Raw genomic sequence first — 25,000 nt, 5'->3', positions numbered from 1 at the left:
CCCATCACTAATGTAAGCTACATTAGCCTTATAGCTACTAGCTCCAGTGTAAAGATGAAGAAGGAACATTTAGCTCATGGTTTTTGGACTACATTTGGAGTACGTTGGATTTCTGGCTGAACTCTCACTGTCGTAGGCGTACAGTATGGGGGACCTGAGTTAGCGTTGATACAGGCCTCTATAAGACCCCGTTAATGAGTGGTGGGGCCGCGGCCCAGACACAAACAGCCCTTCCTAGAATCCCCTAGGCTCTGATAAAATCACAACTTTGATCCGCCTGCTCGTTAGAGGACAGAAACCCGGCCTCCGCCCAGGCTGGACGGGGTCAGAGCAGACTCCGCTGATGTTCTGTTTGTCCTGTTTCGGTGATAAGCTGAAATTCCTCCGGTTGTAGAGCTGTCTGACTCACGTGGGGGACGTGTTTTGATCTCGGGGGATAAACTGGAGTGTGCGCTCTTATTTTGAAGGACGTCGGTGTAGATTCAGCCGACAACCACGGCAGATGTTTCTGCTTAAGAGCTACAGCTTAAATAAGAGACTCGGCAGCATGAGCACTAACCTTAGCTCTGGGCCTTCACTGAGGGCTTCTTCCTCCCTGAGTTTCGTTTTCAGTGCTGATATTTTACTTTACTGGAGTAGATCAGTCAGGACTTTCTCCTCAGCTCCTCAGCCCAGATCACTCCTCTCACTCTGGAGCTGCTCTACTGTAGATCACTCCTCTCACTCTGGAGCTGCTCTACTGTAGATCACTCCTCTCACTCTGGAGCTGCTTTACTGTAGATCACTCCTCTCACTCTGGAGCTGCTCTACTGTAGATCACTCCTCTCACTCTGGAGCTGCTCTACTGTAGATCACTCCTCACACACTTCAGTTCATTTGCTGTCCTGTCCATTTTTGTTTTTATGATTAATTCGCGGAAATGCCCTGAAAACATTGGAAAAGTAGAATTTACAAAATGTGTGTGTGTGTGTGTGTGTGTGAATAAATAAAATGTGTTACATGAACACAGTTTCCACCTGAACTACTGACCCTACAGACGGCAGCTGTGTTGATTTAACATGTTTTTTTTTTAATGACACTTTTATTAGTGTAGAAATCTGACATGAAGCCGACAGATCACACAGATCACACAGATCAGACGGGTCAGACAGGTCAGACGGGTCAGGCAGGTCAGACGGGTCAGGTGGGTCTATAGGGTGTTCATGGATCCGACTGCAGCTCTGTGTGATTAATTAAATATGTATTGAGTCTGAGTTGAGGTCAGCTGAGTTGACTGTGGTCTGATGAGGAGATGCTGTCAGTGGGAGATTTACTCACAACCATAGACAAGCAAACCTAACCCTCTCCTGTCCGCCTGAGGAAAGAACAAGTGCAGATATGGATACTAGTGAGTTCGGGACTTTAACACAAGGCCAGGATCTGTATCTGCATCCAGGAGTTGAATTGAAAGTGGGCGTGGCCTAATTCTGAACTGGGCTTTATGTTGAGTGTTTAATTCTGCCTGTGAATCCATAATTATGAACAGGTATGAATTGCTGCCCCAGTGTGTGTGCATATATATATATATATAGTTATATATGTCTGTATATATAGAGTTCTCAAATTCAGGCAGACGGAACGTCTTGAGGAAGTGAACACTCAGTTATTTCACCATCTCTAAAGTGCTGGTGTTTAACACTTCCCCAAACACCACAACACACACACACACACGCACACACACACACACACACACACACACACACACACGCACACACACACGCATGCCTGACTGCTGGACTGATCAAACACAAAGAAAAGTGGCACAGTTTCATTTCCAGTATAAAGACCAAGGTGATGCTCAGCTTTCTGTGCTTACAGCTCCCCAACATATTTCCCCTCAGAGACAGAACATATCATAAAGTATCAATTTCATTTAATTACTCATTAATTTGTAATCAATTCAGGTCATTTTTTATTTCATTTAATTACATTAAATTTAATTTTATTTATTTAGTTCAGCGCCGTCTCTTGGCTTTCTCTGCTTCTGTGTTTAATTTTGCTTTCATGTTTGGCTATTTGTATGTGTGTGTGTGTGTGTGTGTGTGTGTTCAGTACTATATAAAACAGTGTGATTAAATCTATGATATGTATCTATGTGCAGATCTATATCTACACTTAACAACAAACCAAACACACACACACACACACACACACACACACACACACACACACACACAGTTACCTTCCTACCTTAGAGGATCTTTTAGTCTAGTTGAGGTTATTCTTGAGTAAACAGTGAAGCTCTTCTGTAAGTCGCTCTGGAGAAGAGAGTCTGATAAATGCCTTAAATGTAAATATTCTGATTCTTTAGAAAATGATTCCGTTCTGATTCTTTGTGAAATGATTCAGTTCTGATTCTTTGGGAAATGATTTGGTTGCAGTTTTTTGATTCAGTTAGAAATGATGAATAAAATACACAGAATAGTTCAATAATGTAATGAGAACTATAGTGTAAATATGATGCTATAAATAAGCTGTTATTATTCAGTATAATTTATTATTATGATGAATAAGTTTAGAATCATGAATGGAACGTTTGAAATAGCGTGTAACTTTTATTTGGGCTGATTTATGGAACAGTATTGGAATCAGACTCAGATTAAGCCGGACTGCAGCAGCTGAAGCTCCACTGATGTTTGTAAAATCACTGTTTCAGTTCCTGTGTCTGAAGAACATCAGGACGTTCCTGACGGCCTGCTGCGATACATTCGGGATGAAGAAGAGCGAACTGTTCGAAGCCTTCGACCTCTTTGACGTACGCGACTTTGGGAAGGTAATCAGTAATTCAGATCTACAATAAATACTCAATAAAAACAAGGCTGGGAAATGTAATGTATTGTATTTAATTACATCTGTATTATTGATAGAACATATTTAATACTGCCATCATCAATACTGCTATGACCCTGCCATCAGCAGCCAGAGTCTGAGAGAGCACAGTTGGCTGCGCTCTCTCCGGGGAGGTTGATGACGCTCTCTCTCCCCTGATGTTTTTGCGGGCCAGTTGTCTGTTAGCTGGTGTGGTGGAGCAGTTAGAAAAGAGGCGCAGTCTGACTCCACATGTATCAGAGGAGACGTGTGTGTAGTTCTTATCCTCCCCGTGTTGGAGCAATGCTAGTGCTAGAGGGTTTTATGAACGGGTGGGTTTATTGGCAGAATCAGCCTGGGAGAAAAAATAATTGCATAAAAGAAAATGTTCCTGATTAAAAAAAAATTAAACCAACAAACAAAACATTTTTAAATGTTACACACAATTAATGATAATCTGCTACACTCTTAAAAATGAAATATGTTAATAAAATAAAGAGGATACAAAGGGTTCTTTGAGCAATGCTGTAGGAGAACCTCTTTGTTTTTCTATAAAGAATCATTTTTGTAAAATGTTTTAAAAACCTACGTTAGCTAAATTACTATGTTTACATCATTTAATAAATTGTTAAAGCTTTTAAAGGATCTTCACACTCACAAAACTCTACTACAAACATGGTTCTTTATGGAAGCAAAAGTGTCAAATTTTGTAACAGATTTTTAGCTGATTTAATTATTTTAAACTTTTTTGAAAAAATGAAAATTGGCCTGAATTTGTATAAAAACATGTCTACAGTAGCCGTGTCTGGTCAGGAGTAATTGCTGTGTCAGTCTGATGGGTGTAGAGTATTTCAGGAGGTTCTGTATCTGTAATCACTAAAATAATGAGTTGTGTTGTGCTGTGTATTGATCGAGTGTGCTGGAGTAACAAGCTCCATGCTGAGAGTGAATGTGGGTCAGGAACTCAGCCTGAGGGTCAGGGAGCTGGTCAGATAAAGCGCTAACGCCCACAGCCGTTTACACTTCACCACTGAAGCAACGATACTCTACAAAAGACACATCAACATACGGTTCACTAATCACTCCAACATCAGCCCTGAACTGTATCCTCACATCTCACACTGTTTAGAGAGAGTGTAGATGTTCTACAGTGTGGTGTGGGTGTTTAGAGAGAGTGTAGATGTTCTACAGTGTGGTGTGGGTGTTTAGAGAGAGTGTAGATGTTCTACAGTGTGGTGTGGGTGTTTAGAGAGAGCGTAGATGTTCTACAGTGTGGTGTGGGTGTTTAGAGAGAGTGTAGATGTTCTACAGTGTGGTGTGGGTGTTTAGAGAGAGCGTAGATGTTCTACAGTGTGGTGTGGGTGTTTAGAGAGAGTGTAGATGTTCTACAGTGTGGTGTGGGTGTTTAGAGAGAGTGTAAATGTTCTACAGTGTGGTGTGGGTGTTTAGAGAGTGTAGATGTTCTACAGTGTGGTGAGGGTGTTTAGAGAGAGAGTAGATGTTCTACAGTGTGGTGTGGGTGTTTAGAGAAAGTGTAGATGTTCTACAGTGTGGTGTGGGTGTTTGTAGAGAGTAGATGTTCTACAGTGTGGTGTGGGTGTTTAGAGAGAGTGTAGATGTTCTACAGTGTGGTGTGGGTGTTTAGAGAGAGCGTAGATGTTCTACAGTGTGGTGTGGGTGTTTAGAGAGAGTGTAGATGTTCTACAGTGTGGTGTGGGTGTTTAGAGAGAGTGTAGATGTTCTACAGTGTGGTGTGGGTGTTTAGAGAGAGCGTAGATGTTCTACAGTGTGGTGTGGGTGTTTAGAGAGAGTGTAGATGTTCTACAGTGTGGTGTGGGTGTTTAGAGAGAGCGTAGATGTTCTACAGTGTGGTGAGGGTGTTTAGAGAGAGCGTAGATGTTCTACAGTGTGGTGTGGGTGTTTAGAGAGAGCGTAGATGTTCTACAGTGTGGTGTGGGTGTTTAGAGAGAGTGTAGATGTTCTACAGTGTGGTGTGGGTGTTTAGGGAGAGTGTAGATGTTCTACAGTGTGGTGTGGGTGTTTAGAGAGAGTGTAGATGTTCTACAGTGTGGTGTGGGTGTTTAGGGAGAGTGTAGATGTTCTACAGTGTGGTGTGGGTGTTTAGAGAGAGTGTAGATGTTCTACAGTGTGGTGTGGGTGTTTAGAGAGAGTGTAGATGTTCTACAGTGTGGTGTGGGTGTTTAGAGAGAGTGTAGATGTTCTACAGTGTGGTGTGGGTGTTTATAGAGAGTAGATGTTTTACAGTGTGGTGTGGGTGTTTAGAGAGAGTGTAGATGTTCTACAGTGTGGTGTGGGTGTTTAGAGAGAGTGTAGATGTTCTACAGTGTGGTGTGGGTGTTTAGAGAGAGTGTAGATGTTCTACAGTGTGGTGAGGGTGTTTAGAGAGAGTGTAGATGTTCTACAGTGTGGTGTGGGTGTTTAGAGAGAGCCTAGATGTTCTACAGTGTGGTGTGGGTGTTTAGAGAGAGTGTAGATGTTCTACAGTGTGGTGTGGGTGTTTAGAGAGAGCGTAGATGTTCTACAGTGTGGTGTGGGTGTTTAGAGAGAGTGTAGATGTTCTACAGTGTGGTGTGGGTGTTTAGAGAGAGCGTAGATGTTCTACAGTGTGGTGTGGGTGTTTAGAGAGTGTAGATGTTCTACAGTGTGGTGTGGGTGTTTAGAGAGAGTGTAGATGTTCTACAGTGTGGTGTGGGTGTTTAGAGATAGTGTAGATGTTCTACAGTGTGGTGAGGGTGTTTAGAGAGAGTGAAGATGTTCTACAGTGTGGTGTGGGTGTTTAGAGAGAGCGTAGATGTTCTACAGTGTGGTGTGGGTGTTTAGAGAGTGTAGATGTTCTACAGTGTGGTGTGGGTGTTTAGAGAGAGTGTAGATGTTCTACAGTGTGGTGTGGGTGTTTAGAGATAGTGTAGATGTTCTACAGTGTGGTGAGGGTGTTTAGAGAGAGTGAAGATGTTCTACAGTGTGGTGTGGGTGTTTAGAGAGAGTGTACATGTTCTACAGTGTGGTGTGGGTGTTTAGAGAGAGCGCAGATGTTCTACAGTGTGGTGTGGGTGTTTAGAGAGAGTGTAGATGTTCTACAGTGTGGTGTGGGTGTTTAGAGATAGTGTAGATGTTCTACAGTGTGGTGAGGGTGTTTAGAGAGAGTGAAGATGTTCTACAGTGTGGTGTGGGTGTTTAGAGAGAGTGTACATGTTCTACAGTGTGGTGTGGGTGTTTAGAGAGAGCGCAGATGTTCTACAGTGTGGTGTGGGTGTTTAGAGAGAGTGTAGATGTTCTACAGTGTGGTGTGGGTGTTTAGAGAGAGTGTAGATGTTCTACAGTGTGGTGTGGGTGTTTAGAGAGAGCGTAGATGTTCTACAGTGTGGTGTGGGTGTTTAGAGAGAGTGTAGATGTTCTACAGTGTGGTGTGGGTGTTTAGAGAGTGTAGATGTTCTACAGTGTGGTGTGGGTGTTTAGAGAGTGTAGATGTTCTACAGTGTGGTGAGGGTGTTTAGAGAGAGCGTAGATGTTCTACAGTGTGGTGTGGGTGTTTAGGCCTTACTCTAAAATGGAACTTTTTCAAAATGAAGAACAATCCATTTGTGAGTTGATGTCTAAGTGTGTGATTGTCACTGTAGATATGAATGCTTGCGCTGTGGTAGAGTTTAGTGTGTGTGTGTTGAGCTGTGGATGCCCAGAGGGAGCAGAAGTGGCTTTTGTTTGGGCCCTTTCCTCAGACACATCCTCAGTCATGCAGAAACTAGCTAGAATTCAGGAAGCATGGCTTACAGAGCATGTCCTGAAATAATATAAAGAATAATCAGGACAGAGGCCCCGCTGGCCTTATTTGACCGCCACACATGACCAGGAGCTTCAGTTTGGTTCCGTGCTGATCAGAGCTGGTTCAGTCTGGCCAGAAAAACATATCATACTTGTTTCACTGGAGACCAGCTGTTTTTTTCTAAAGCAGGGTTTTAACAGTGATCAACCTCTTAAAACGGCACTTCAGCCAAAACCCGAAATCTCCCAGTTCCCAGGGTTCTATGATTATTACAAGTAACAGAACCATTTTCGCTTGAAGTTTATGTTGGAAAACCTCTTCTAAACTCTTACCAACAGGGTTCTTTTTATATGGTTCTTTACTACAATTTTATGAAATGGTAGAAGAATCATTTATGCAGATGAAGAACCACTGAATCGTTCAAATGGTTCTTCAAATGTTTGTTTGTTTTTTTTAATTAAAGTTATGTTTTGATCAGGTTTTAAACAATGTAGAGGGTTATTTAAAGAACCCTGTACATTGGTTCTTTATGGTACCAAACAGGCTTCTACTATTGTTATGATGCAAATAACCCTTTCTTACTACTATATAGAATCATATTCGCTTCATATGTATAATAGAAAATTACCTCTACACTCAGTGGAACCATTTTAAATGCTATATAGAACCATATAAGAAGTTGTTATGATAGTGAAGAACCTTTTACCAGGCAAAGAACCATTTAAGCATCCAAATATTTCAATTCAGTTCAAGAGTTTATTGTCATATGCACCGCAGAAACAAGCAGTTACACCTACAATTATAAATATTAATATAGAGAAGAGAAACAGAATGAGATGTATAATAATATATATATATATATATATATATATATATATATATATATATATATATATATGTACACACTAAAGTACACTAAAGTACACTAAAGTAAAAAAACACTAAGTAAAGAAGAGTGAGGTATGGATGCATATTTTGAGGGGTCAACGTTTTGCTGAAGAACTGCTTGAGGAACCTCTTTATTAGGATATATGTAAATGAGCACCAAAAAGGGTTTCAGTATTGTCGTAGATCCTCCATTTCAGTACTATAGAGAACCGCGTTTGCTTCAAATGTAATGGAAAATAACCTCTTAGCAAAAAGTGTTCTTTGAAGAATAATGGAACCATTTTAATGCTATATAGAACCATATATGGAGTTTACATGATGGTGAAGAACCTTTAACCAGGCGAAGCATCCATTTAAGCATCCAGATATTTCTTTGCGCTGTCAACGTTTTACTTACATCCTTTTCTTTGCTGAAGAACTGCTTGAGGAACCCCCTTTTTTTAAGGATATATGTTCAAAAATGGTTCTAAATAGCACCAAAAGGGTTCCACTGTTGTCAAATTGCCTCTATTCCAGTACTAGAGAGAACCGTGTTAGCTTCAAGTGTGTGGTGGAAAGTCTCTTTTCATGGCGGTGTGTAGATCAGCTTGTGTCACTGAGGCTGAGAAAGGTTTGGAGAACCTCATGAGGTCGTTTAGTTTAGGATGGTTCTCATATTTGGGTCATTGTGAATAAATTGGGCGTTCTGATGCGTCCTCGAAGAGTCTCTGAGTAAAGCGCCTCTCGGGCCGCTGCGGTTTGTCCCAGTTTTGGACACTCGGCCTGTTCTCATGGTTCCTTTAATCCTCCTCAGTAATCTCCTCCTGGCAGTGAGCTGCTGATGGACATGTGGATAACTGGGAAACTGAGCATGTAATTCTGAATATTAAGTTCTCGTCCTGTAAGAAACGTGAAGGGTGGAGAACATGCCCTACTGCTCGACTTTAGTCCAATCCCATTGCCTCTGAGCGGAAGTATTTGGACACTGAATGGAACAGATGAAGGCCATCAGGGGCCGTCCTGAGGAGCGGAAAATGGGAAAAATGTTGGGAGTGATTATCTTCAGCTCCAGACAGATTAATCCCGTCTTTCTCCACGTGAGCCAAAGTCAGAAGTTGCTCTTGGCCGGCTCACCTCGCTCCGGGCCTGTGCTCACGTTTCTCTGCTTGTTCTACCCAGCGTCCACTGCAGGAGTCCTAATCATGGAGCCTGTTCTGGACTTATGTCTGAAAAAGGTAAAGGTGAACGTATCTGTCACTGAAGGGTCTTGTTTAAGGGCCCAACAGTGACAGCTTGCCGAGTATCGCCGGGTATCGAACCCACAGCCCTGTCATCAATAGCCCGGAGCTCTAACTGCTGAGCACCACTGCCTCATTTACTACTACTTATCCTCACACTTTTATCTTCTGAGTAATTTTATTTACTGAAGGTACTCTATATGTCCAAATGGTTTTGGACACTCCTTCTAATAAATGTAATGAAAGTTGAACCCATGGCTCTTTAATGAAGCTCGAAGCGTCAGCAGTCTGGAGCTGCGTGTCCACTGTGGTCGTCTGAAGAGGCTATGCGGCTTAAACTGGCAGCAGTTTGAAACAATGCACAGAGCATTACCAACACACCAACATCCTGTTCCCTCTGTGTGTGTCTGAGAGTGTGTGGGAGTGTGTGAGAGTGTGAGTGTGGATTCACACCTATGAGCCGTACAGGAACCTCACAGGTCTAATCCTCCAAAGATCTGTGTGTTAGAACCTATAGCAGAGCATTATAGACAAACACCAGTGTGTGAGCTCTTACCGCAGCATTCGACAGAATCTTCTCACCCTAACCTCGGCCGAAGTAGTCGATCAGCCGAGTCCGGTTCGGTGGTTCTTAACTTTAACACTGGGGCTATGAGGCTAATGTAGCTAACACGCAACGGAAGCTTTAACATATATAATTAGCATGTTGCTAAAGTCATCACGCACTCTCCTCAAGAAACTAAGTTGTTTTTGCAAGGTTGTTGCAACAGTATACCAAGTGGTTGCTATGAGGTTGCTTGGTGGTTGTTATGGTGTTGTCATGTGATTGCTAGGTGGTTGCTATGAGGTTGCTAGGTAGTTGCTATGGTATCCAAAGTGGTTGCTTTGAGGTTGCTATGTAGTTGCTAGACAGTTGCTATGGTATTCCAGGTGGTTACTTTAAGGTTGCTATATAGTTGCTAGGAAGTTGCTGTGGTATCCTAAGTGGTTGCTATGAGGTTGCTTGGTGGTTGTTATGGTGTTGCCATGTGATTGCTAGGTGGTTGCTATGGTATTCCAGGTGGTTGCTATGAGGTTGCTAGGTAGTTGCTAGGGTATCCAAAGTGGTTGCTATGAGGTTGCTAGGTAGTTGCTATGGTATCCCAAGTGGTTGCTATGAGGTTGCTAGGTGGTTGCTATGGTGTTGCTAGGTGGTTGCTTTGGTGTTTCTAAATTGTTACTAAATGGGTTTTACAGTGTTCCTATGGTCTTGCTTGGTGGTTCCTAGTCAGTGCCTGTGGAATCTCAGGTGGTTGCTGAGTTGTTTCTAGGTGGTTGCTATGCAGTTGCTATATTATTCCAGGTGGTTGCTATGAAATTGTGTGTGGTGTTGCTAGATTGTAGTCATGGTGTTGCTGGGTGGTTGTTATGGTGTTGGGACTGAGCAAGACTGAGTGGGACAGTTTTCGGACGGCCTGATGCGTTATCTTTACCTCATACAGCCGAGCGGAACACAGCATAACATCAGCAGAACATCAAAAGAACACAGCAGAACATCAGCAGAACACAGCAGAACATAGCAGAACATCAGCAGAACATCAGCAGAACACAGCAGAACATCAGCAGAACACAGCAGAACATCAGCAGAACACAGCAGAACATCAGCAGAACATCAGCAGAACACAGCAGAACACAGCAGAACATCAGCAGAACATCAGCAGAACACAGCAGAACACAGCAGAACATGAGCAGAACACAGCAGAACACAGCAGAACATCAGCAGAACACAGCAGAACACAGCAGAACATCAGCAGATCCAGACGGAGAGAAGAGACAACACCTGAAGTAGAGTTTAATGGATGGTGCTGAGATCTCACCTCATTAAGAGACTTTACTGAGAAACAGAAAAGAATCGTAGCACTTTAAGGAGCCACGGCGCCACCCAGTGTACAGCCTGAGCGTTTACGAGTCGGATCAGGCTCATAAGGCCAAACTCTCAGTCTCTCTGTCCCTGAAGCTCAGGAGCTGCAGTACTTCCTCCTGTACTCTCTCCCTGCTGCTCATTCAGTGTGATCAGACCTCACTTACAGAACTCAGAGCCCGAGGCACTGACCGCCCAGCTTTCAGAGGAAACCTTACCGACCTGACCAGTCCTGACCCGACACCTTCACCCGACACAGTTTCAAAATATCCAAAACAACCAACAACAGTAAACAAACAAACAAACAACAAACAAACAGAATAGAAGGTCTAGATCTATAAAACGAGACAGGAAACTCTCTCCAACCTGAGATTAACTGCTTCTTTTGATCTTCTGTTAATTGAACAATTTAGAATATTTTTAAATTTAAAATCTCATTTTATGTCGATGAATCTTAAAATAATCAACAATAATACAGAATTCCAGGTAGTTCTATAGTGTTGCTAAGTGGTCACTATGGTGTTGCTGTATGGTTGCTATGGGCATACTATGGGCTATAGGGTACTATGATGCTGCAAGTGGTTGCTTGCTAGGTGGTTTCTAGGATGGTGCTGGGTGGTTGCAATGGAATCTGTAGTGGTCACTAGGGCACAGAACAAAGTCCAATCATTAATAGTAATAAAAGCAGTAATGATTATAGCAGTAATGATTATAGCAGTAATGATTATGGCAGTAATGATTATAGCAGTAATGATTATAGTAGTAATGATTATAGCAGTAATGATTATAGTAGTAATGATTATAGCAGTAATGATTATGGCAGTAATGATTATAGCAGTAATGATTATAGTAGTAATGATTATAGTAGTAATGATTATAGCAGTAGTGATTATAGTAGTAATGATTATAGCAGTAATGATTATAGTAGTAATGATTATAGCAGTAGTGATTATAGTAGTAATGATTATAGTAGTAATGATTATAGCAGTAATGATTATAGCAGTAATGATTATGGCAGTAATGATTATAGCAGTAATGATTATAGCAGTAATGATTATAGTAGTAATGATTATAGCAGTAATGATTATAGCAGTAATGATTATAGTAGTAATGATTATAGCAGTAATGATTATAGTAGTAATGATTATAGCAGTAATGATTATAGTAGTAATGATTATAGCAGTAGTGATTATAGTAGTAATGATTATAGTAGTAATGATTATAGCAGTAATGATTATAGCAGTAGTGATTATAGTAGTAATGATTATAGCAGTAATGATTATAGTAGTAATGATTATAGCAGTAGTGATTATAGTAGTAATGATTATAGTAGTAATGATTATAGCAGTAATGATTATAGCAGTAATGATTATAGTAGTAATGATTATAGTAGTAATGATTATAGTAGTAATGATTATGGCAGTAATGATTATAGCAGTAATGATTATAGTAGTAATGATTATAGTAGTAATGATTATAGCAGTAATGATTATAGCAGTAGTGATTATAGCAGTAATGATTATAGCAGTAATGATTATGGCAGTAATGATTATAGCAGTAATGATTATGGCAGTAGTGATTATAGTAGTAATGATTATAGCAGTAATGATTATGGCAGTAATGATTATAGCAGTAATGATTATGGCAGTAATGATTATAGCAGTAATGATTATAGTAGTAATGATTATAGTAGTAATGATTATAGCAGTAGTGATTATAGTAGTAATGATTATAGTAGTAATGATTATAGCAGTAATGATTATAGCAGTAATGATTATAGTAGTAATGATTATAGCAGTAATGATTATAGCAGTAATGATTATAGTAGTAATGATTATAGCAGTAATGATTATAGTAGTAATGATTATAGTAGTAATGATTATAGCAGTAATGATTATAGCAGTAATGATTATAGCAGTAATGATTATGGCAGTAATGATTATAGTAGTAATGATTATAGCAGTAATGATTATAGCAGTAATGATTATGGCAGTAATGATTATAGCAGTAATGATTATAGTAGTAATGATTATAGCAGTAATGATTATAGCAGTAATGATTATAGTAGTAATGATTATAGCAGTAATGATTATAGTAGTAATGATTATAGCAGTAATGATTATAGCAGTAATGATTATAGTAGTAATGATTATAGCAGTAATGATTATAGTAGTAATGATTATAGCAGTAATGATTATAGCAGTAATGATTATAGTAGTAATGATTATAGCAGTAATGATTATAGCAGTAATGGTGTGTATGGGAATGTAAGGGTGCGAGGCTGCAGTGTTCGGTGTTTACGGCTATTTTGTGGTGAAGCGACTGAAGATTTAAGAGAAATATGGTTTGTGAAACAGGTGTTTTGAGGTTGCAACACAAACCAGAATCATTTCATCTAGACATTCACACATGTGAGACACACTACACACACACACACACACACACACACACACACTTCTGAGAAACTGGTTGAGCCTGGAATAGTAAGACCACTTCCTGTAGAGAGAAAATGCGGTGTGTGAAAGTTTGCAGGTTAAAACTGGCATTTTAGAACCATCACACTAAGACTGCAGCTTTTTAAAAAAATATTTATTAATATTGGAACCTGCTTTTAAAGAGTCCTGATATGATTACTGATATTGTAATTAAATCAGTTCATTCATTAATTGACTGTATGTTGCAAGTCACTTTAAAAGACCTTGCTAAATCTTACCCTCCAGCTAAGGCTACCTGCCTCTGACCAGTTATTGTGATTGTGGGTTTAATAATAATAATAATAATAATAATAATAATAATAATATCATCATTACATTCATCATTCTCACCATCCCTACTACTGGCTATATCAGCAGACCTGAGCAGTAGAACAGTCTTGGTGGTTCGTAAAAAACAATAAATAAAAATAAAAATAATAAATAGTTCTGGTCAGAGGAGGATGGGTCCCAAATTTACCGAAATTTGATTTGATTTGAAGTATCATATTATTTATATATAACTGATAAATAATTTATATACATTTTAATTTACACTGTTTAAATCTCTATTATATTCTGTTTCACAATATATAATTCATAGTTATTTTATGTTTACATTCGCATATTCAAGTGTTGTTTATGTTAAAAAGTCTAAATAATTGTGAATAAACTAATTCTCTACTAGAAACATAAATATGACGTTTTCTGCATCATTTAGTGCAATTTTCTATTTATTTACTACATTTACCAGATTAGAGAAATGCAGTAACACATTTTCCTCCTGTCTGTTACATTCAGTAAATAAACAGCAACTGTGTATTAAAAGGTCTGTATGCTCAAGATATTGCGTATGACTGTATTTTTAGATATTTATGCATGAAATTAGGAATTTCTGAAAATTGAGATTTTAAGAGGGAATTTTATGATGAACTTTTCTTGTGAAATTGTGTTTAATCAGTTTTTGCTATATTTGTTGTTGTAGGTGATCGACACTCTGTCCAAACTCTCTCACACCTCTATAGCACTGCAGTCAGGAATACGGTGAGTTTGCACTCGGTACTCTCTTTAAAAGGGTTCTTCACGGGTTCTCTGTAGAACCACAGCAACTTATAGATCTATTTGGAGACTTAAATGATTGCTTAAATGAGCTTCTAAACTAAAGTCTGACATTAAAACGCAGTAAAACGACTGAAGTTAGTGTTTGTGTGTGTGGAACTCAGACCTTTCCCCAGGGAGGAGAGTGTGGAGAACGAAGACATCTACATCCACCTGGCTGACCTGATAGAGTGAGTCAACCGGGGTTAAATATTAGGGGGGGTTGAACTGATGTCCACACGAAACAATAGAGGATTGATTTGTGTGAGACATTAATATAAGAGAAATCATGTGGGAATTCATAAAGTGTATTATTTATATATAATATATTTATTATTTGAATTTAAAATGTCAACATTTTATTTTTGTTACATGTAAAGGCATTTATTGTTTTAATTTTAATTTTCTGATCAGTATGTTTTCAAGTCCAGAAATCCAGAATCTTAAATTATTATAATATTTAATGAGATCAAACAGAAATGATCACCTTCTGATGTATGAAGTTTGTTCATTTATAAACTCAGTGCCTGGTTGGAGCTCCTAATTACTGCCTCTGTGCAGCGTGGCATGGAGCCAATCAGCTCGTGGCACTGCTGAGATGTTACTGAAGCCCAGGTTGCTGTGCTGGTGGCCTTCAGCTGGTCTGTATTCCTGGTCCTGGGTCGGTAGTTTCTGATCTTGCTCTTGGCACTACTCTATAGATTCTATATTGGGTCCAGGTCTGGAGAGTTGGCTGGCCAATGAAGCACAGGACTATCACGGTCCCCTGGGTCCTGCAGGACAAAGGAAATTGGCATCGGAAAGTCCCTGTTGGGGGTTAAAGTCGCCCACGGGTTTCTGTAAACTCCCTCTGCCCTTTCTCACTTACCGTAGAAACTCAGCTGTACTGCTGATGTTCATGATAGGCTAATAAACCCACACAAGGTGTTAGTGTCAGTCAGCTGAGGACAGACGTGGGATGAGCTTTAAGTGAGTGTGTGAGCGTGTGAGGCCTGGGTGAAGTTTCGATTCTCAGGTACACACACACACACACACACACACACACACTGACCACAGCAATTCTCAGTTTGATCCAGAACAATAGATCAATACATGTAGAAGCTGAGGAGCAGCAGTCTGTGGTTTCTGCAGTAAGACTGAAGCAGACTGTAGCGCTGCATGAGACCAAACACTTACACCAGTTTAGCTCCACCCATTCAGCCTACAGCAGTTTAGCTCCACCCATTCAGCCTACATCAGTTTAGCTCCACCCATTCAGCCTACAACAGTTTAGCTCCACCCATTCAGCCTACATCAGTTTAGCTCCACCCATTTAGCCTACAACAGTTTAGCCCCACCCATGCAGCCTATAGCAGTTCGGCTCCACCTATTCAGCCTACACCAGTTTAGCCCCACCCATATAGCCTATAGCAGTTTAGCTCCACCTATTCAGCCTACAGCGGTTTAGCTCCACCCATTCAGCCTACAGCTTTTTAGCCCCACCCACCCCCTGGTTTTAAACATAAATATGTGTGTGTGTGTGTGTGTGTGTGTGTGTGTGTGTGTGTGTGTGTGTGTAGTGAGCAGGCGCTGGAGGATGTGTATGATCCTGTGTACAGTGATGTAGAGGGAGGAGAGATTTATGAGGATCTGATGCGGACAGATGCTGCAGCGCAAACGGTACACACTGGTGACTTATTAGACACACACACACACACACACACACACACACACATATGCAGTGTTTGAGTGGTCCCAGTCCCCCCTCCCAGTCCCCTGGCAGTTAATGACCCCTGGGCCTTGACCCCACTGGACCAGTGTATATCCCTGCTCCTGTAGAAACCTGTTATCTAATGGTTCATATATATTTATACAGGACAATTCCATCTTAGAGAACCAGGGTCAGACCTGCTACAGCGCCCCCTGGAGCAGAGAGGGTTAAGGGACTTGCTCAAAGGCCAAACAGTGGCAGCTTATTGGACCTGGATATCAAATCCACAACATTGTGATCAATAACCCAGAGCTGTAACCACTTATACACCACTGTCCCATCAATGATGATCACGTGTATGTATTTGTGTGTGTGTGTGTGTGTGTGTGTATCAGCAGAAGCAGGCTGAAGTGGACATTAGGATCTGCTGTCTGTCTGAGATTAAACAGACTGAAGAGAAGTACACAGAGACCCTGGAGTCCATCGAGAAAGTGAGGAACTCACCCTCTGTTTCTTTACACTGCTATGTGTCCAAATGTTTGCGGACATCTTCTCATGAGTGCATTCAGCTCATTTAAGATGCAACCATTGCTGACACACAGCTTGTCTAGTCCCTGTGGAGAAGTACTGCCAATAGAATAGGACTCTCTGGAGCAGGTCAACATCATGACCCTATTGGCTCCATGCTGCCTAATGTCAGGCGTGGGCTAGAGGGGTATAAAGCCCCCCAGCATTGAGGAGCTGTGGAGCAGTGGAGGAACTGTGTTCTCTGGAATGATGGTAGAGAAGCTCCATCCAGTACTTTTAGTATGAGTTGGGGATGATGAGGTGGGGTGGTGATCATCATCCAACATCCTGACCTCACTAACACTCTTGTTGCTGAATGCAATCAAATACTCACAACAATGCTCCTAGAAAGCCTTCTTCTCTGAACAGTAGAGACGGTTACGCTTCTTTAGTTTACAGTGGGAGATGTTTGGCTAATGTTGCTAACAAACACTGGACACAGTCACCCATCATCTGTCTCTCAGCGCGTCTCTCAGAGCTCCTCCAGATCTTCATCAGCTGGTAGATGGATGAGGTTTAGGAGATGGTGGAACTTCCTTTAGTCTATAAACCCAAACAGAACCAGAACCACAGAGCTGAGGAACGCTGGAGGAACCGGAACCACCTTTACCTCAGCACAGAGTGGAGGATGTGTATGAGGATGATAGATGCGTATACTGATTTACTAAAAACCCTGAATACAGAGCAATTGACAAAGACAATTTTTTGATGCACATGAATGCAGTGTTTGTTAGCAACGTTAGCCTAGCATTGTAAAACACAGATCAGCACACGTCAGACACCAAACATGTCTTGACTGACTGACCGGATCTCTGGGGTCAGAGATCCATCATGTTCATCAGATGTTTAGCTGAGCTGCTCCTGTAAGGACCATATTGTAGCTCTGAGGGACGTTTTCTCTGTGTTTATCTGGGGGATTAAACTGAAGCTGAATAAACCAAAATCATTATCATACAGCTGCTTTACCCTCACTAAACTAATGGACATCTATTTATTACCTAAAATAATACCATTTATATTAATATAACATTTAAATTTCAGTACATTTCACACTTCTGAGTTAAGATGTGCACTGTGTTTCTTTCTCCTTCTGCAGTTCTTCTTGATTCCTCTGAAGAACTTCATGTCTACAGCAGAGATCAACAAAGTGTTCCTCAACATACCGGTGAGTGGAAGCTTCACCGCTTCAGGTCATTTCTGGAGTTTTATACCTGCTCTAATCTGGAACCTCCCTCTGCAGGATCTGGTGAAAGTGCACAAAAGCCTTATGGCAGATCTTCAAGACTCCATCCAGCATAGAAATGCTTCAAACCTCCACCAGGTCTTCATCGCCTACAAGGACAGGTATGTGTTAGCTGCAGGAGTGGAAATTCCAGGTCCAGAAAGCCACTGTTGGAACTGACCTGGGGAGGATTTCTGCTATCTGCTGGTAGCTCAGTTTAGATACAGTGTAAATTTACAGAAGTTCAAATGACAGAATGCAAATAGGAGACGAGTTATGTTGCTCCCGGGTTCTGAGCACTGTTGGATGAGCCTATGTTTTAAACGTGTTCAGATATGCTGTGTTCTGTATTAAAATAATAATACACTGCTGTTCTCTGGTGTGCTCTGTTCCAGACTTCTGATTTATGGAATCTACTGCAGTCAGGTAGAAACAGCCATTGCTATGTTGGACTTCCTGTGCAAGGACAAAGAGGCCATACGGCTCAAGTTAGAGGTATGGTGGGGATACGAAACCCAACAAAACTCAGGAAAGCTTAACCGGTCTTATTTAACTTGATGAACCCCCCAAAAAATCTCAACAACAGTCTTAACTAAACCCAATAAAACCCAATAAAACCCAACTAACACCTCCAATAACTCAACAACAGTCTTAACTAAACCCAATAAAACCCAACTAACACCTCCAATAACTCAACAACAGTCTTAACTAAACCCAATAAAACCCAACTAACACCTCCAATAACTCAACAACAGTCTTAGAAACCCAAGAAAACCAAAAGGAACAACACAAGTCTTGTAAAACTGAAGAAAACCAAATGAAAACAAACAAAATCAGTCAATTAATGTTTTTTTCCATAGGCAGATTATTTTACTAGATTAGACCTTACTTAATTAATATCATTTAAATAATCTGCCAGTATCTTAAAACACTTTCAGCAGAAAATACAACTCAAACATGTAAAATGTCTGTGTTCATGTTATAGCTCATATAAAATTAATGTGCAGCTCTGTGTGTGTGTGTGTGTGTGTGTGTCTGTGTGTGTGTGTGTGTGTGTGTGTGTGTGTGTGCATGTGTTGCAGGAATGTTCAAAAAGGGCCAATAACGGGAAGTTTACCCTGAGGGATCTGCTGGTGGTTCCTATGCAGAGAGTCCTAAAGTACCCTCTACTACTGCAGGTACCACACACACACACACACAAACACATACATGGTACTCATGCATGTACATGACACACACTCGTATAGACATATACATGGATACAGTCATGTGTGTGTGAATGTATGCACAAACAAATACACACACTCTTACATGTACACACACACACACACACACACAGTATCAGTGTGGTGGTCGTATTGACGTTCTTTCTGCCACCCTGAGGATGTGGTGAGCGCCCCCTGTGGGTTTCTTTCCTAAATGAAAGCCTCTACTGATAGAAGAGGAGCTTCATATCAGTGACGTGTTTCTCCAGACTGATCTCATACTGATGCTGCTTTGATAAAAACTGCACACCTAACAGCAACAGGCGGCACTTTTCCATGATTGCCTCTAGAGGGCGACAGAGCCTGTATTTTCTTTAATTGTGTTCTTACTGAAAACAGCCTGGAGGCCTAAGAAGCTCCGTTTGTATCAGACTGTGTTTTTAAATAATTGCTGCTTATTCAGACCAGCAGGCTAAATGAACTAAATCATACAGAACACAAAACTGTTTAACCCTTATATTCTGAGTGCCTTCAAATTTGAAAACATCATTTAAACCAAATAAAATTCAAACTTAATAATCTGTATGTATACATGCAAGGCATGTATAATCCACCAGGGGGCACAAAACATGTATGTAATTTTCTTTTTAATACAATTTTCTTTGATTATAATTAATAGTAGTATAGATTGATTAAATAATAGCATCATTGTTTATATATAATTTTATATTAATTTAAAGTAATCTATTATTCAATTATCACATTAATGTTTTTCAGAACACCAGAAATGCACAAAAGTATTGGGACACATCTCTCAACCATTATATTTAGATGTGTGATTCAGTCCCATCACCACAGGTGTATAAACTCCAGCCTCTAGTCCTGCAGTCTGTCTTTCCTCCACACATCAGTGAAAGAACGGGAGGTTCTGAAGAGCTCACTGAACTCCAGCGTGGTTCTGTATGTAATAGGAGACACCGCTGCACCAACAACAACAAGTCAGCTGGTGAAATCTCCTCCCTCCTAGATCTTCCTCCATCAGCTGTGAGTGGTGTTATTATTGAACAGTGGAAGAGTTTAGGAGGAACAGCTCACAGAGAGCAGCTCAGCCACCGAGTGTCTGTCAGACCACGTAAAGTTACAGAGCGGGGTCAGGGCCGAGTGCTGAGCTCAGAGCAGAGTGCAGAAAAGCCTCCAACTGACTCAGTAACTGCAGCAGAGCTCCAGACCTGCTGCTGCTGCTGGTAGAGCTGCAGAGGGGGACCAGCTCTATAATAATGCCTGTGGATTTAGAATGGGATGCTATAACACCTCCTGTAAATAGAACATGTAGGTGTCCCAATACATTTGTCCGTATAGTGCATGATAAGGTTTAAAGGGTTAAATCGTTGGTGCAGTTGGAGGCAGCAGCAGTGTTTACCCTTAATCATGCAGTTCAGAGTGACTGAAAACAGATGTCACAGGAACCTAACACTAGAGCAGATGCTGGGTGACGGGATGATGGAGGGCAGATGATCTTTACACGCACACACACACACACACACACACACACACACACGCACACACACACACACACACACACGCACACACACACACACTGTCTTTGTCTTGGCTGCCAACTTTGTGACAGAAGCGTTACCATCATCTGCACTCTCACTGGCGTTGTCCCATTCTCAAAGATCTGGCAACCACAAACAGTGTGGGCTATTACAGTCATTTGGAAACTGATAATAAAGGTGTTCCTAATAAAGTGGCCACCACGTGGAAGGACAGGGTTGCAGTTTCTAATAAAGTGGCCAGTGAGTGGATGCACAAGGTAGGTGTTTCTAATAAAGTGGCCAGTGAGTGTATAAACAGTCTATGGTTGAAGCAGATCGGTGTCATAGCTGAAGAACCATACTGACATTTATAGTGTTCTAGCAGTCAGAAGTACAGATATGTACGTGTGTGTGTGTGTGTGTGTGTGTACGTGTGTGTGTGTATGTGTGTGTGTGTGTGTGTGTGTGTGTGTGTGTACGTGTGTGTGTGTATGTGTGTGTGTGTGTGTGTGTGTGTGTGTGAAAAACGCTGGAAATAGTGTGTTTGCTGGCACTTTGCCAAGGACAAACCCCTAAATCTCACACATCCTTATGTTGCGTTATTTGGTGACAGGCAATCTCCCTTAGCTCCTGTTTTGCATTACCCCCACAATCCATCACCAACAAGGGCATACTGTAGCCTACACACACACACACACACACACACACACACACACACACACACACACACACAGGTATGGTCCTGATGCAGAGGAGGATTGTGTCCGTTTGGTTTATCAGGGTTTACTATTCTAACTGTCTTCATAGAGCATCATTTCAAATTCCTGAACATGATGGGACTTACGGCCGTGTTTACACTGACCAGCTGTTGATTGTGGCAATAGAACACAGAACTTTGGACCTTAGTGCAATCTTGGTTCTAGGTAACAGATGCTACACAGCTGTGGAGTGTGTTTTGTGGTGTGTGTGTAGCTGTTCGTCTTCACTGTACTCTATACACTAACTGTACTCTATACTCTAACAGTACTCTATACTCAAACTATACTCTATACTCTATACTCTAACTGTACTCTATACTCTAACAGTACTCTATACTCAAACTGTACTCTATACTCTATACTCTAACTGTACTCTATACTCAAACTGTACTCTATACTCAAACTGTACTCTATACTCTAACAGTACTCTATACTCAAACTGTACTCTATACTCTATACTCTAACTGTACTCTATACACTATACACTAACTGTACTCTATACTCTAACTGTACTCTATACTCTAACAGTACTCTATACTCTAACAGTACTCTATACTCTATACTCTAACTGTACTCTATACACTAACTGTACTCTATACTCTAACAGTACTCTATACTCTAACAGTACTCCATACTCTATACTCTAACTGTACTCTATACTCTAACTGTACTCTATACTCTATACTCTAACAGTACTCTATACTCTATACTCTAACTGTACTCTATACTCTATACTCTAACAGTACTCTATACTCTTACTGTACTCTATACTCTATACTCTAACTGTACTCTATACTCTAACAGTACTCTATACTCTAACTGTACTCTATACTCTATACTCTAACTGTACTCTATACTCTAACTGTACTCTATACTCTAACAGTACTCTATACTCTAACTGTACTCTATACTCTATACTCTAACTGTACTCTATACTCTAACTGTACTCTATACTCTATACTCTAACAGTACTCTATACTCTAACTGTACTCTATACTCTAACTGTACTCTATACTCTATACTCTAACAGTACTCTATACTCTAACTGTACTCTATACTCTAACTGTACTCTATACTCAAACTGTACTCTATACTCTATACTCTAACTGTACTCTATACTGTAACAGTACTCTATACTCTAACAGTACTCTATACTCTAACTGTACTCTATACTCTATACTCCAACTGTACTCTATACTCTATACTCTAACAGTACTCTATACTCTATACTCTAACTGTAATCTATACTCTATACTCTAACAGTACTCTATACTCTTACTGTACTCTATACTCTATACTCTAACTGTACTCTATACTCTATACTCTAACTGTACTCTATACTCTAACAGTACTCTATACTCTAACTGTACTCTATACTCTATACTCTAACAGTACTCTATACTCTAACTGTACTCTATACTCTAACTGTACTCTATACTCAAACTGTACTCTATACTCTATACTCTAACTGTACTCTATACTGTAACAGTACTCTATACTCTAACTGTACTCTATTTTCTATACTCTAACAGTACTCTATACTCTAACAGTACTCTATACTCTATACTCTAACTGTACTCTATACTCTATACTCCAACTGTACTCTATACTCTATACTCTAACAGTACTCTATACTCTATACTCTAACTGTAATCTATACTCTATACTCTAACAGTACTCTATACTCTTACTGTACTCTATACTCTATACTCTAACTGTACTCTATACTCTAACAGTACTCTATACTCTAACTGTACTCTATACTCTATACTCTAACAGTACTCTATACTCTAACTGTACTCTATACTCTAACTGTACTCTATACTCTATACTCTAACTGTACTCTATACTCTAACTGTACTTTATACTCTAACTGTACTCTATACTCTATACTCTAACAGTACTCTATACTCTAATTGTACTCTATACTCTAACAGTACTCTATACTCTATACTCTAACAGTACTCTATACTCTAACAGTACTCTATACTCTAACTGTACTCTATACTCTAACTGTACTCTATACTGTATACTCTAACAGTACTCTATACTCTAACAGTACTCTATACTCTAACTGTACTCTATACTCAAACTGTACTCTATACTCTAACTGTACTCTATACTCTAACAGTACTCTATACTCTGTACTCTAACAGTACTCTATACTCTAACTGTACTCTATACTCTATACTCTAACTGTACTCTATACTCTAACAGTACTCTATACTCAAACTGTACTCTATACTCTAACTGTACTCTATACTCTATACTCTAACTGTACTCTATACTCTAACTGTACTCTATACTCTAACAGTACTCTATACTCGAACTGTATTCTATACTCTAACTCTGCCGGGAGTCCTGTATTGTTTGTTTTGTCTCTCTCTAAACTCTGCAGGCAGTAGTTGATCATCATGGCAGGGTTAGCGGCTCGGGCAGATCTCAGAGCTCTGTGGCGAGCTGGGGGCTGGAGCATGTTAGCAGATAAAACCTAATGTGTGTGTTTCAGCTCATAAAGCCTGTCTGAGTTTTTATGGCAGTCCTCTTGAAAGTGTTCGGTGTAATTGTGGAAAATTCCTTCCTCTCATCAGCGATTCCAGCTTTGCTCTCCAAGCTGATCGCTCTGTGAGTCGTTTGGTGGAAACTTGGCCTGCAGTTCGCTCGTTCTGTCGCTCTTTCACTGTGGTTTGACAGACGTTCCTCCTCCCATCTGCCTCCTCCCAAATCTCCATCTCCTGATGTCGCTCTGAGCTCTGACAGCAGCGTGGCGTCCCTCTGTACTGCAGGGAAAGCAGTTCAGCAGACCTGGAAAAGATCTGTGTGCAGCTCATGCTAAAATAATCAGCAGTTAAGAAGTCTGAAGGAGGTTTGGAGTCTGAAGATTGCTTCTTGAATACTGTCCATACTTGAGCCCACAGTGTGTCCTCCTCTCAAAAATACAGCTGCTACGAAGGCTTCTGTAAATGATGCCGTAGATGAACGGCTTTTATGAAGGAGATATGTAACGAAGATTCTGTAGGTTCTTTGGTGAACCCTTTAGCACCCTGTCGTATGTTTCTTTACGAGCGTATGGAGTGTAATCTGCAGTCACAGCTGCTGGACTCTCCCCCCTCTTTTGTTCCCTACAGGAGTTGGTGAAACACTCTCACGACTCCTCAGAGAAGGACAACCTGCGACTGGCGCTGGACGCTATGAGGGTGAGCATGAACATACATCTGTAGGAGCAGTTATGAATCTTTCTTCTCAGCAGTAATGAAGCAATACTGTAAATTAGGTGCTGCTCATTGACTCTGCTCTGTTCAGTTCATTGGTGTAAATGACTGTTAAAGGTAGTCAACTAATCGCGAGAGCTTTCCTGGAGTCTTGTCTAGAGTTTTTAAGAGAAACTACACGATACATCCAAAAGTATCCAGACACTCCTTTAAATGAGTAAGTTCAGCTACTTTACAGTGCACCCATTACTGACACAGGCACCGCTGGTTTAATCTCCATAGAAAAGCATTGCCAATATAACGGGACGCTCTGCAGCTGCCACACACAGGCCTTAAAGTCACCATGCCCAGTGTCCTGCGGTAGATAGAGGGGTATAAAGCCCTGCAGCACCTGGCTGTCGAGCAGTGGAGTGCTGGAGCTCCAGCCAATACCTCTGTGATAAGTCTGAGAGTGACTTTCTGATCCATAATCCATAATCATCCATTATCAGTACCTGACCTCACTAATTCTCATGGCTGAATGCCATCAAATCCTCATAGCAATGTTCGGAAATCCAGTGTAAGGCCTTTGCAGAAGAGTAGAGGCTCTTACTGCAGCAAAGGGAA

The 25,000-nt window shown here is 40.7% G+C and overlaps 1 protein-coding gene across 2 annotated transcripts in view; it reads left to right on the top strand.

Annotated features, from left to right (window-relative positions):
• vav3b (vav 3 guanine nucleotide exchange factor b) overlaps positions 1-25,000 on the top strand; it is a 57,292-nt gene that overhangs the window by 3,801 nt on the left and 28,491 nt on the right. Inside the window, exons 2-11 of one of the 2 annotated variants that reach the window (XM_072668982.1) lie at positions 2,696-2,812; positions 14,090-14,148; positions 14,328-14,393; positions 15,762-15,861; positions 16,291-16,383; positions 17,556-17,624; positions 17,700-17,803; positions 18,077-18,176; positions 18,764-18,859; positions 24,311-24,379. In XM_072668982.1, coding sequence (XP_072525083.1) covers positions 2,696-2,812; positions 14,090-14,148; positions 14,328-14,393; positions 15,762-15,861; positions 16,291-16,383; positions 17,556-17,624; positions 17,700-17,803; positions 18,077-18,176; positions 18,764-18,859; positions 24,311-24,379 — 873 coding nt within the window. Of the gene's footprint in view, positions 1-2,695; positions 2,813-14,089; positions 14,149-14,327; positions 14,394-15,761; positions 15,862-16,287; positions 16,384-17,555; positions 17,625-17,699; positions 17,804-18,076; positions 18,177-18,763; positions 18,860-24,310; positions 24,380-25,000 lie in introns of both variants that reach the window. The other variant, XM_072668981.1, reaches the window with a different exon arrangement.

This window comes from Salminus brasiliensis, chromosome 23 (genome assembly GCF_030463535.1).
Source record: "Salminus brasiliensis chromosome 23, fSalBra1.hap2, whole genome shotgun sequence".
In the NCBI taxonomy this organism is placed as follows: domain Eukaryota; kingdom Metazoa; phylum Chordata; class Actinopteri; order Characiformes; family Bryconidae; genus Salminus; species Salminus brasiliensis.
The sequence above is the reverse complement of the archived record's forward strand: the minus strand, read 5'-3'. Positions and strand labels throughout refer to the sequence as shown.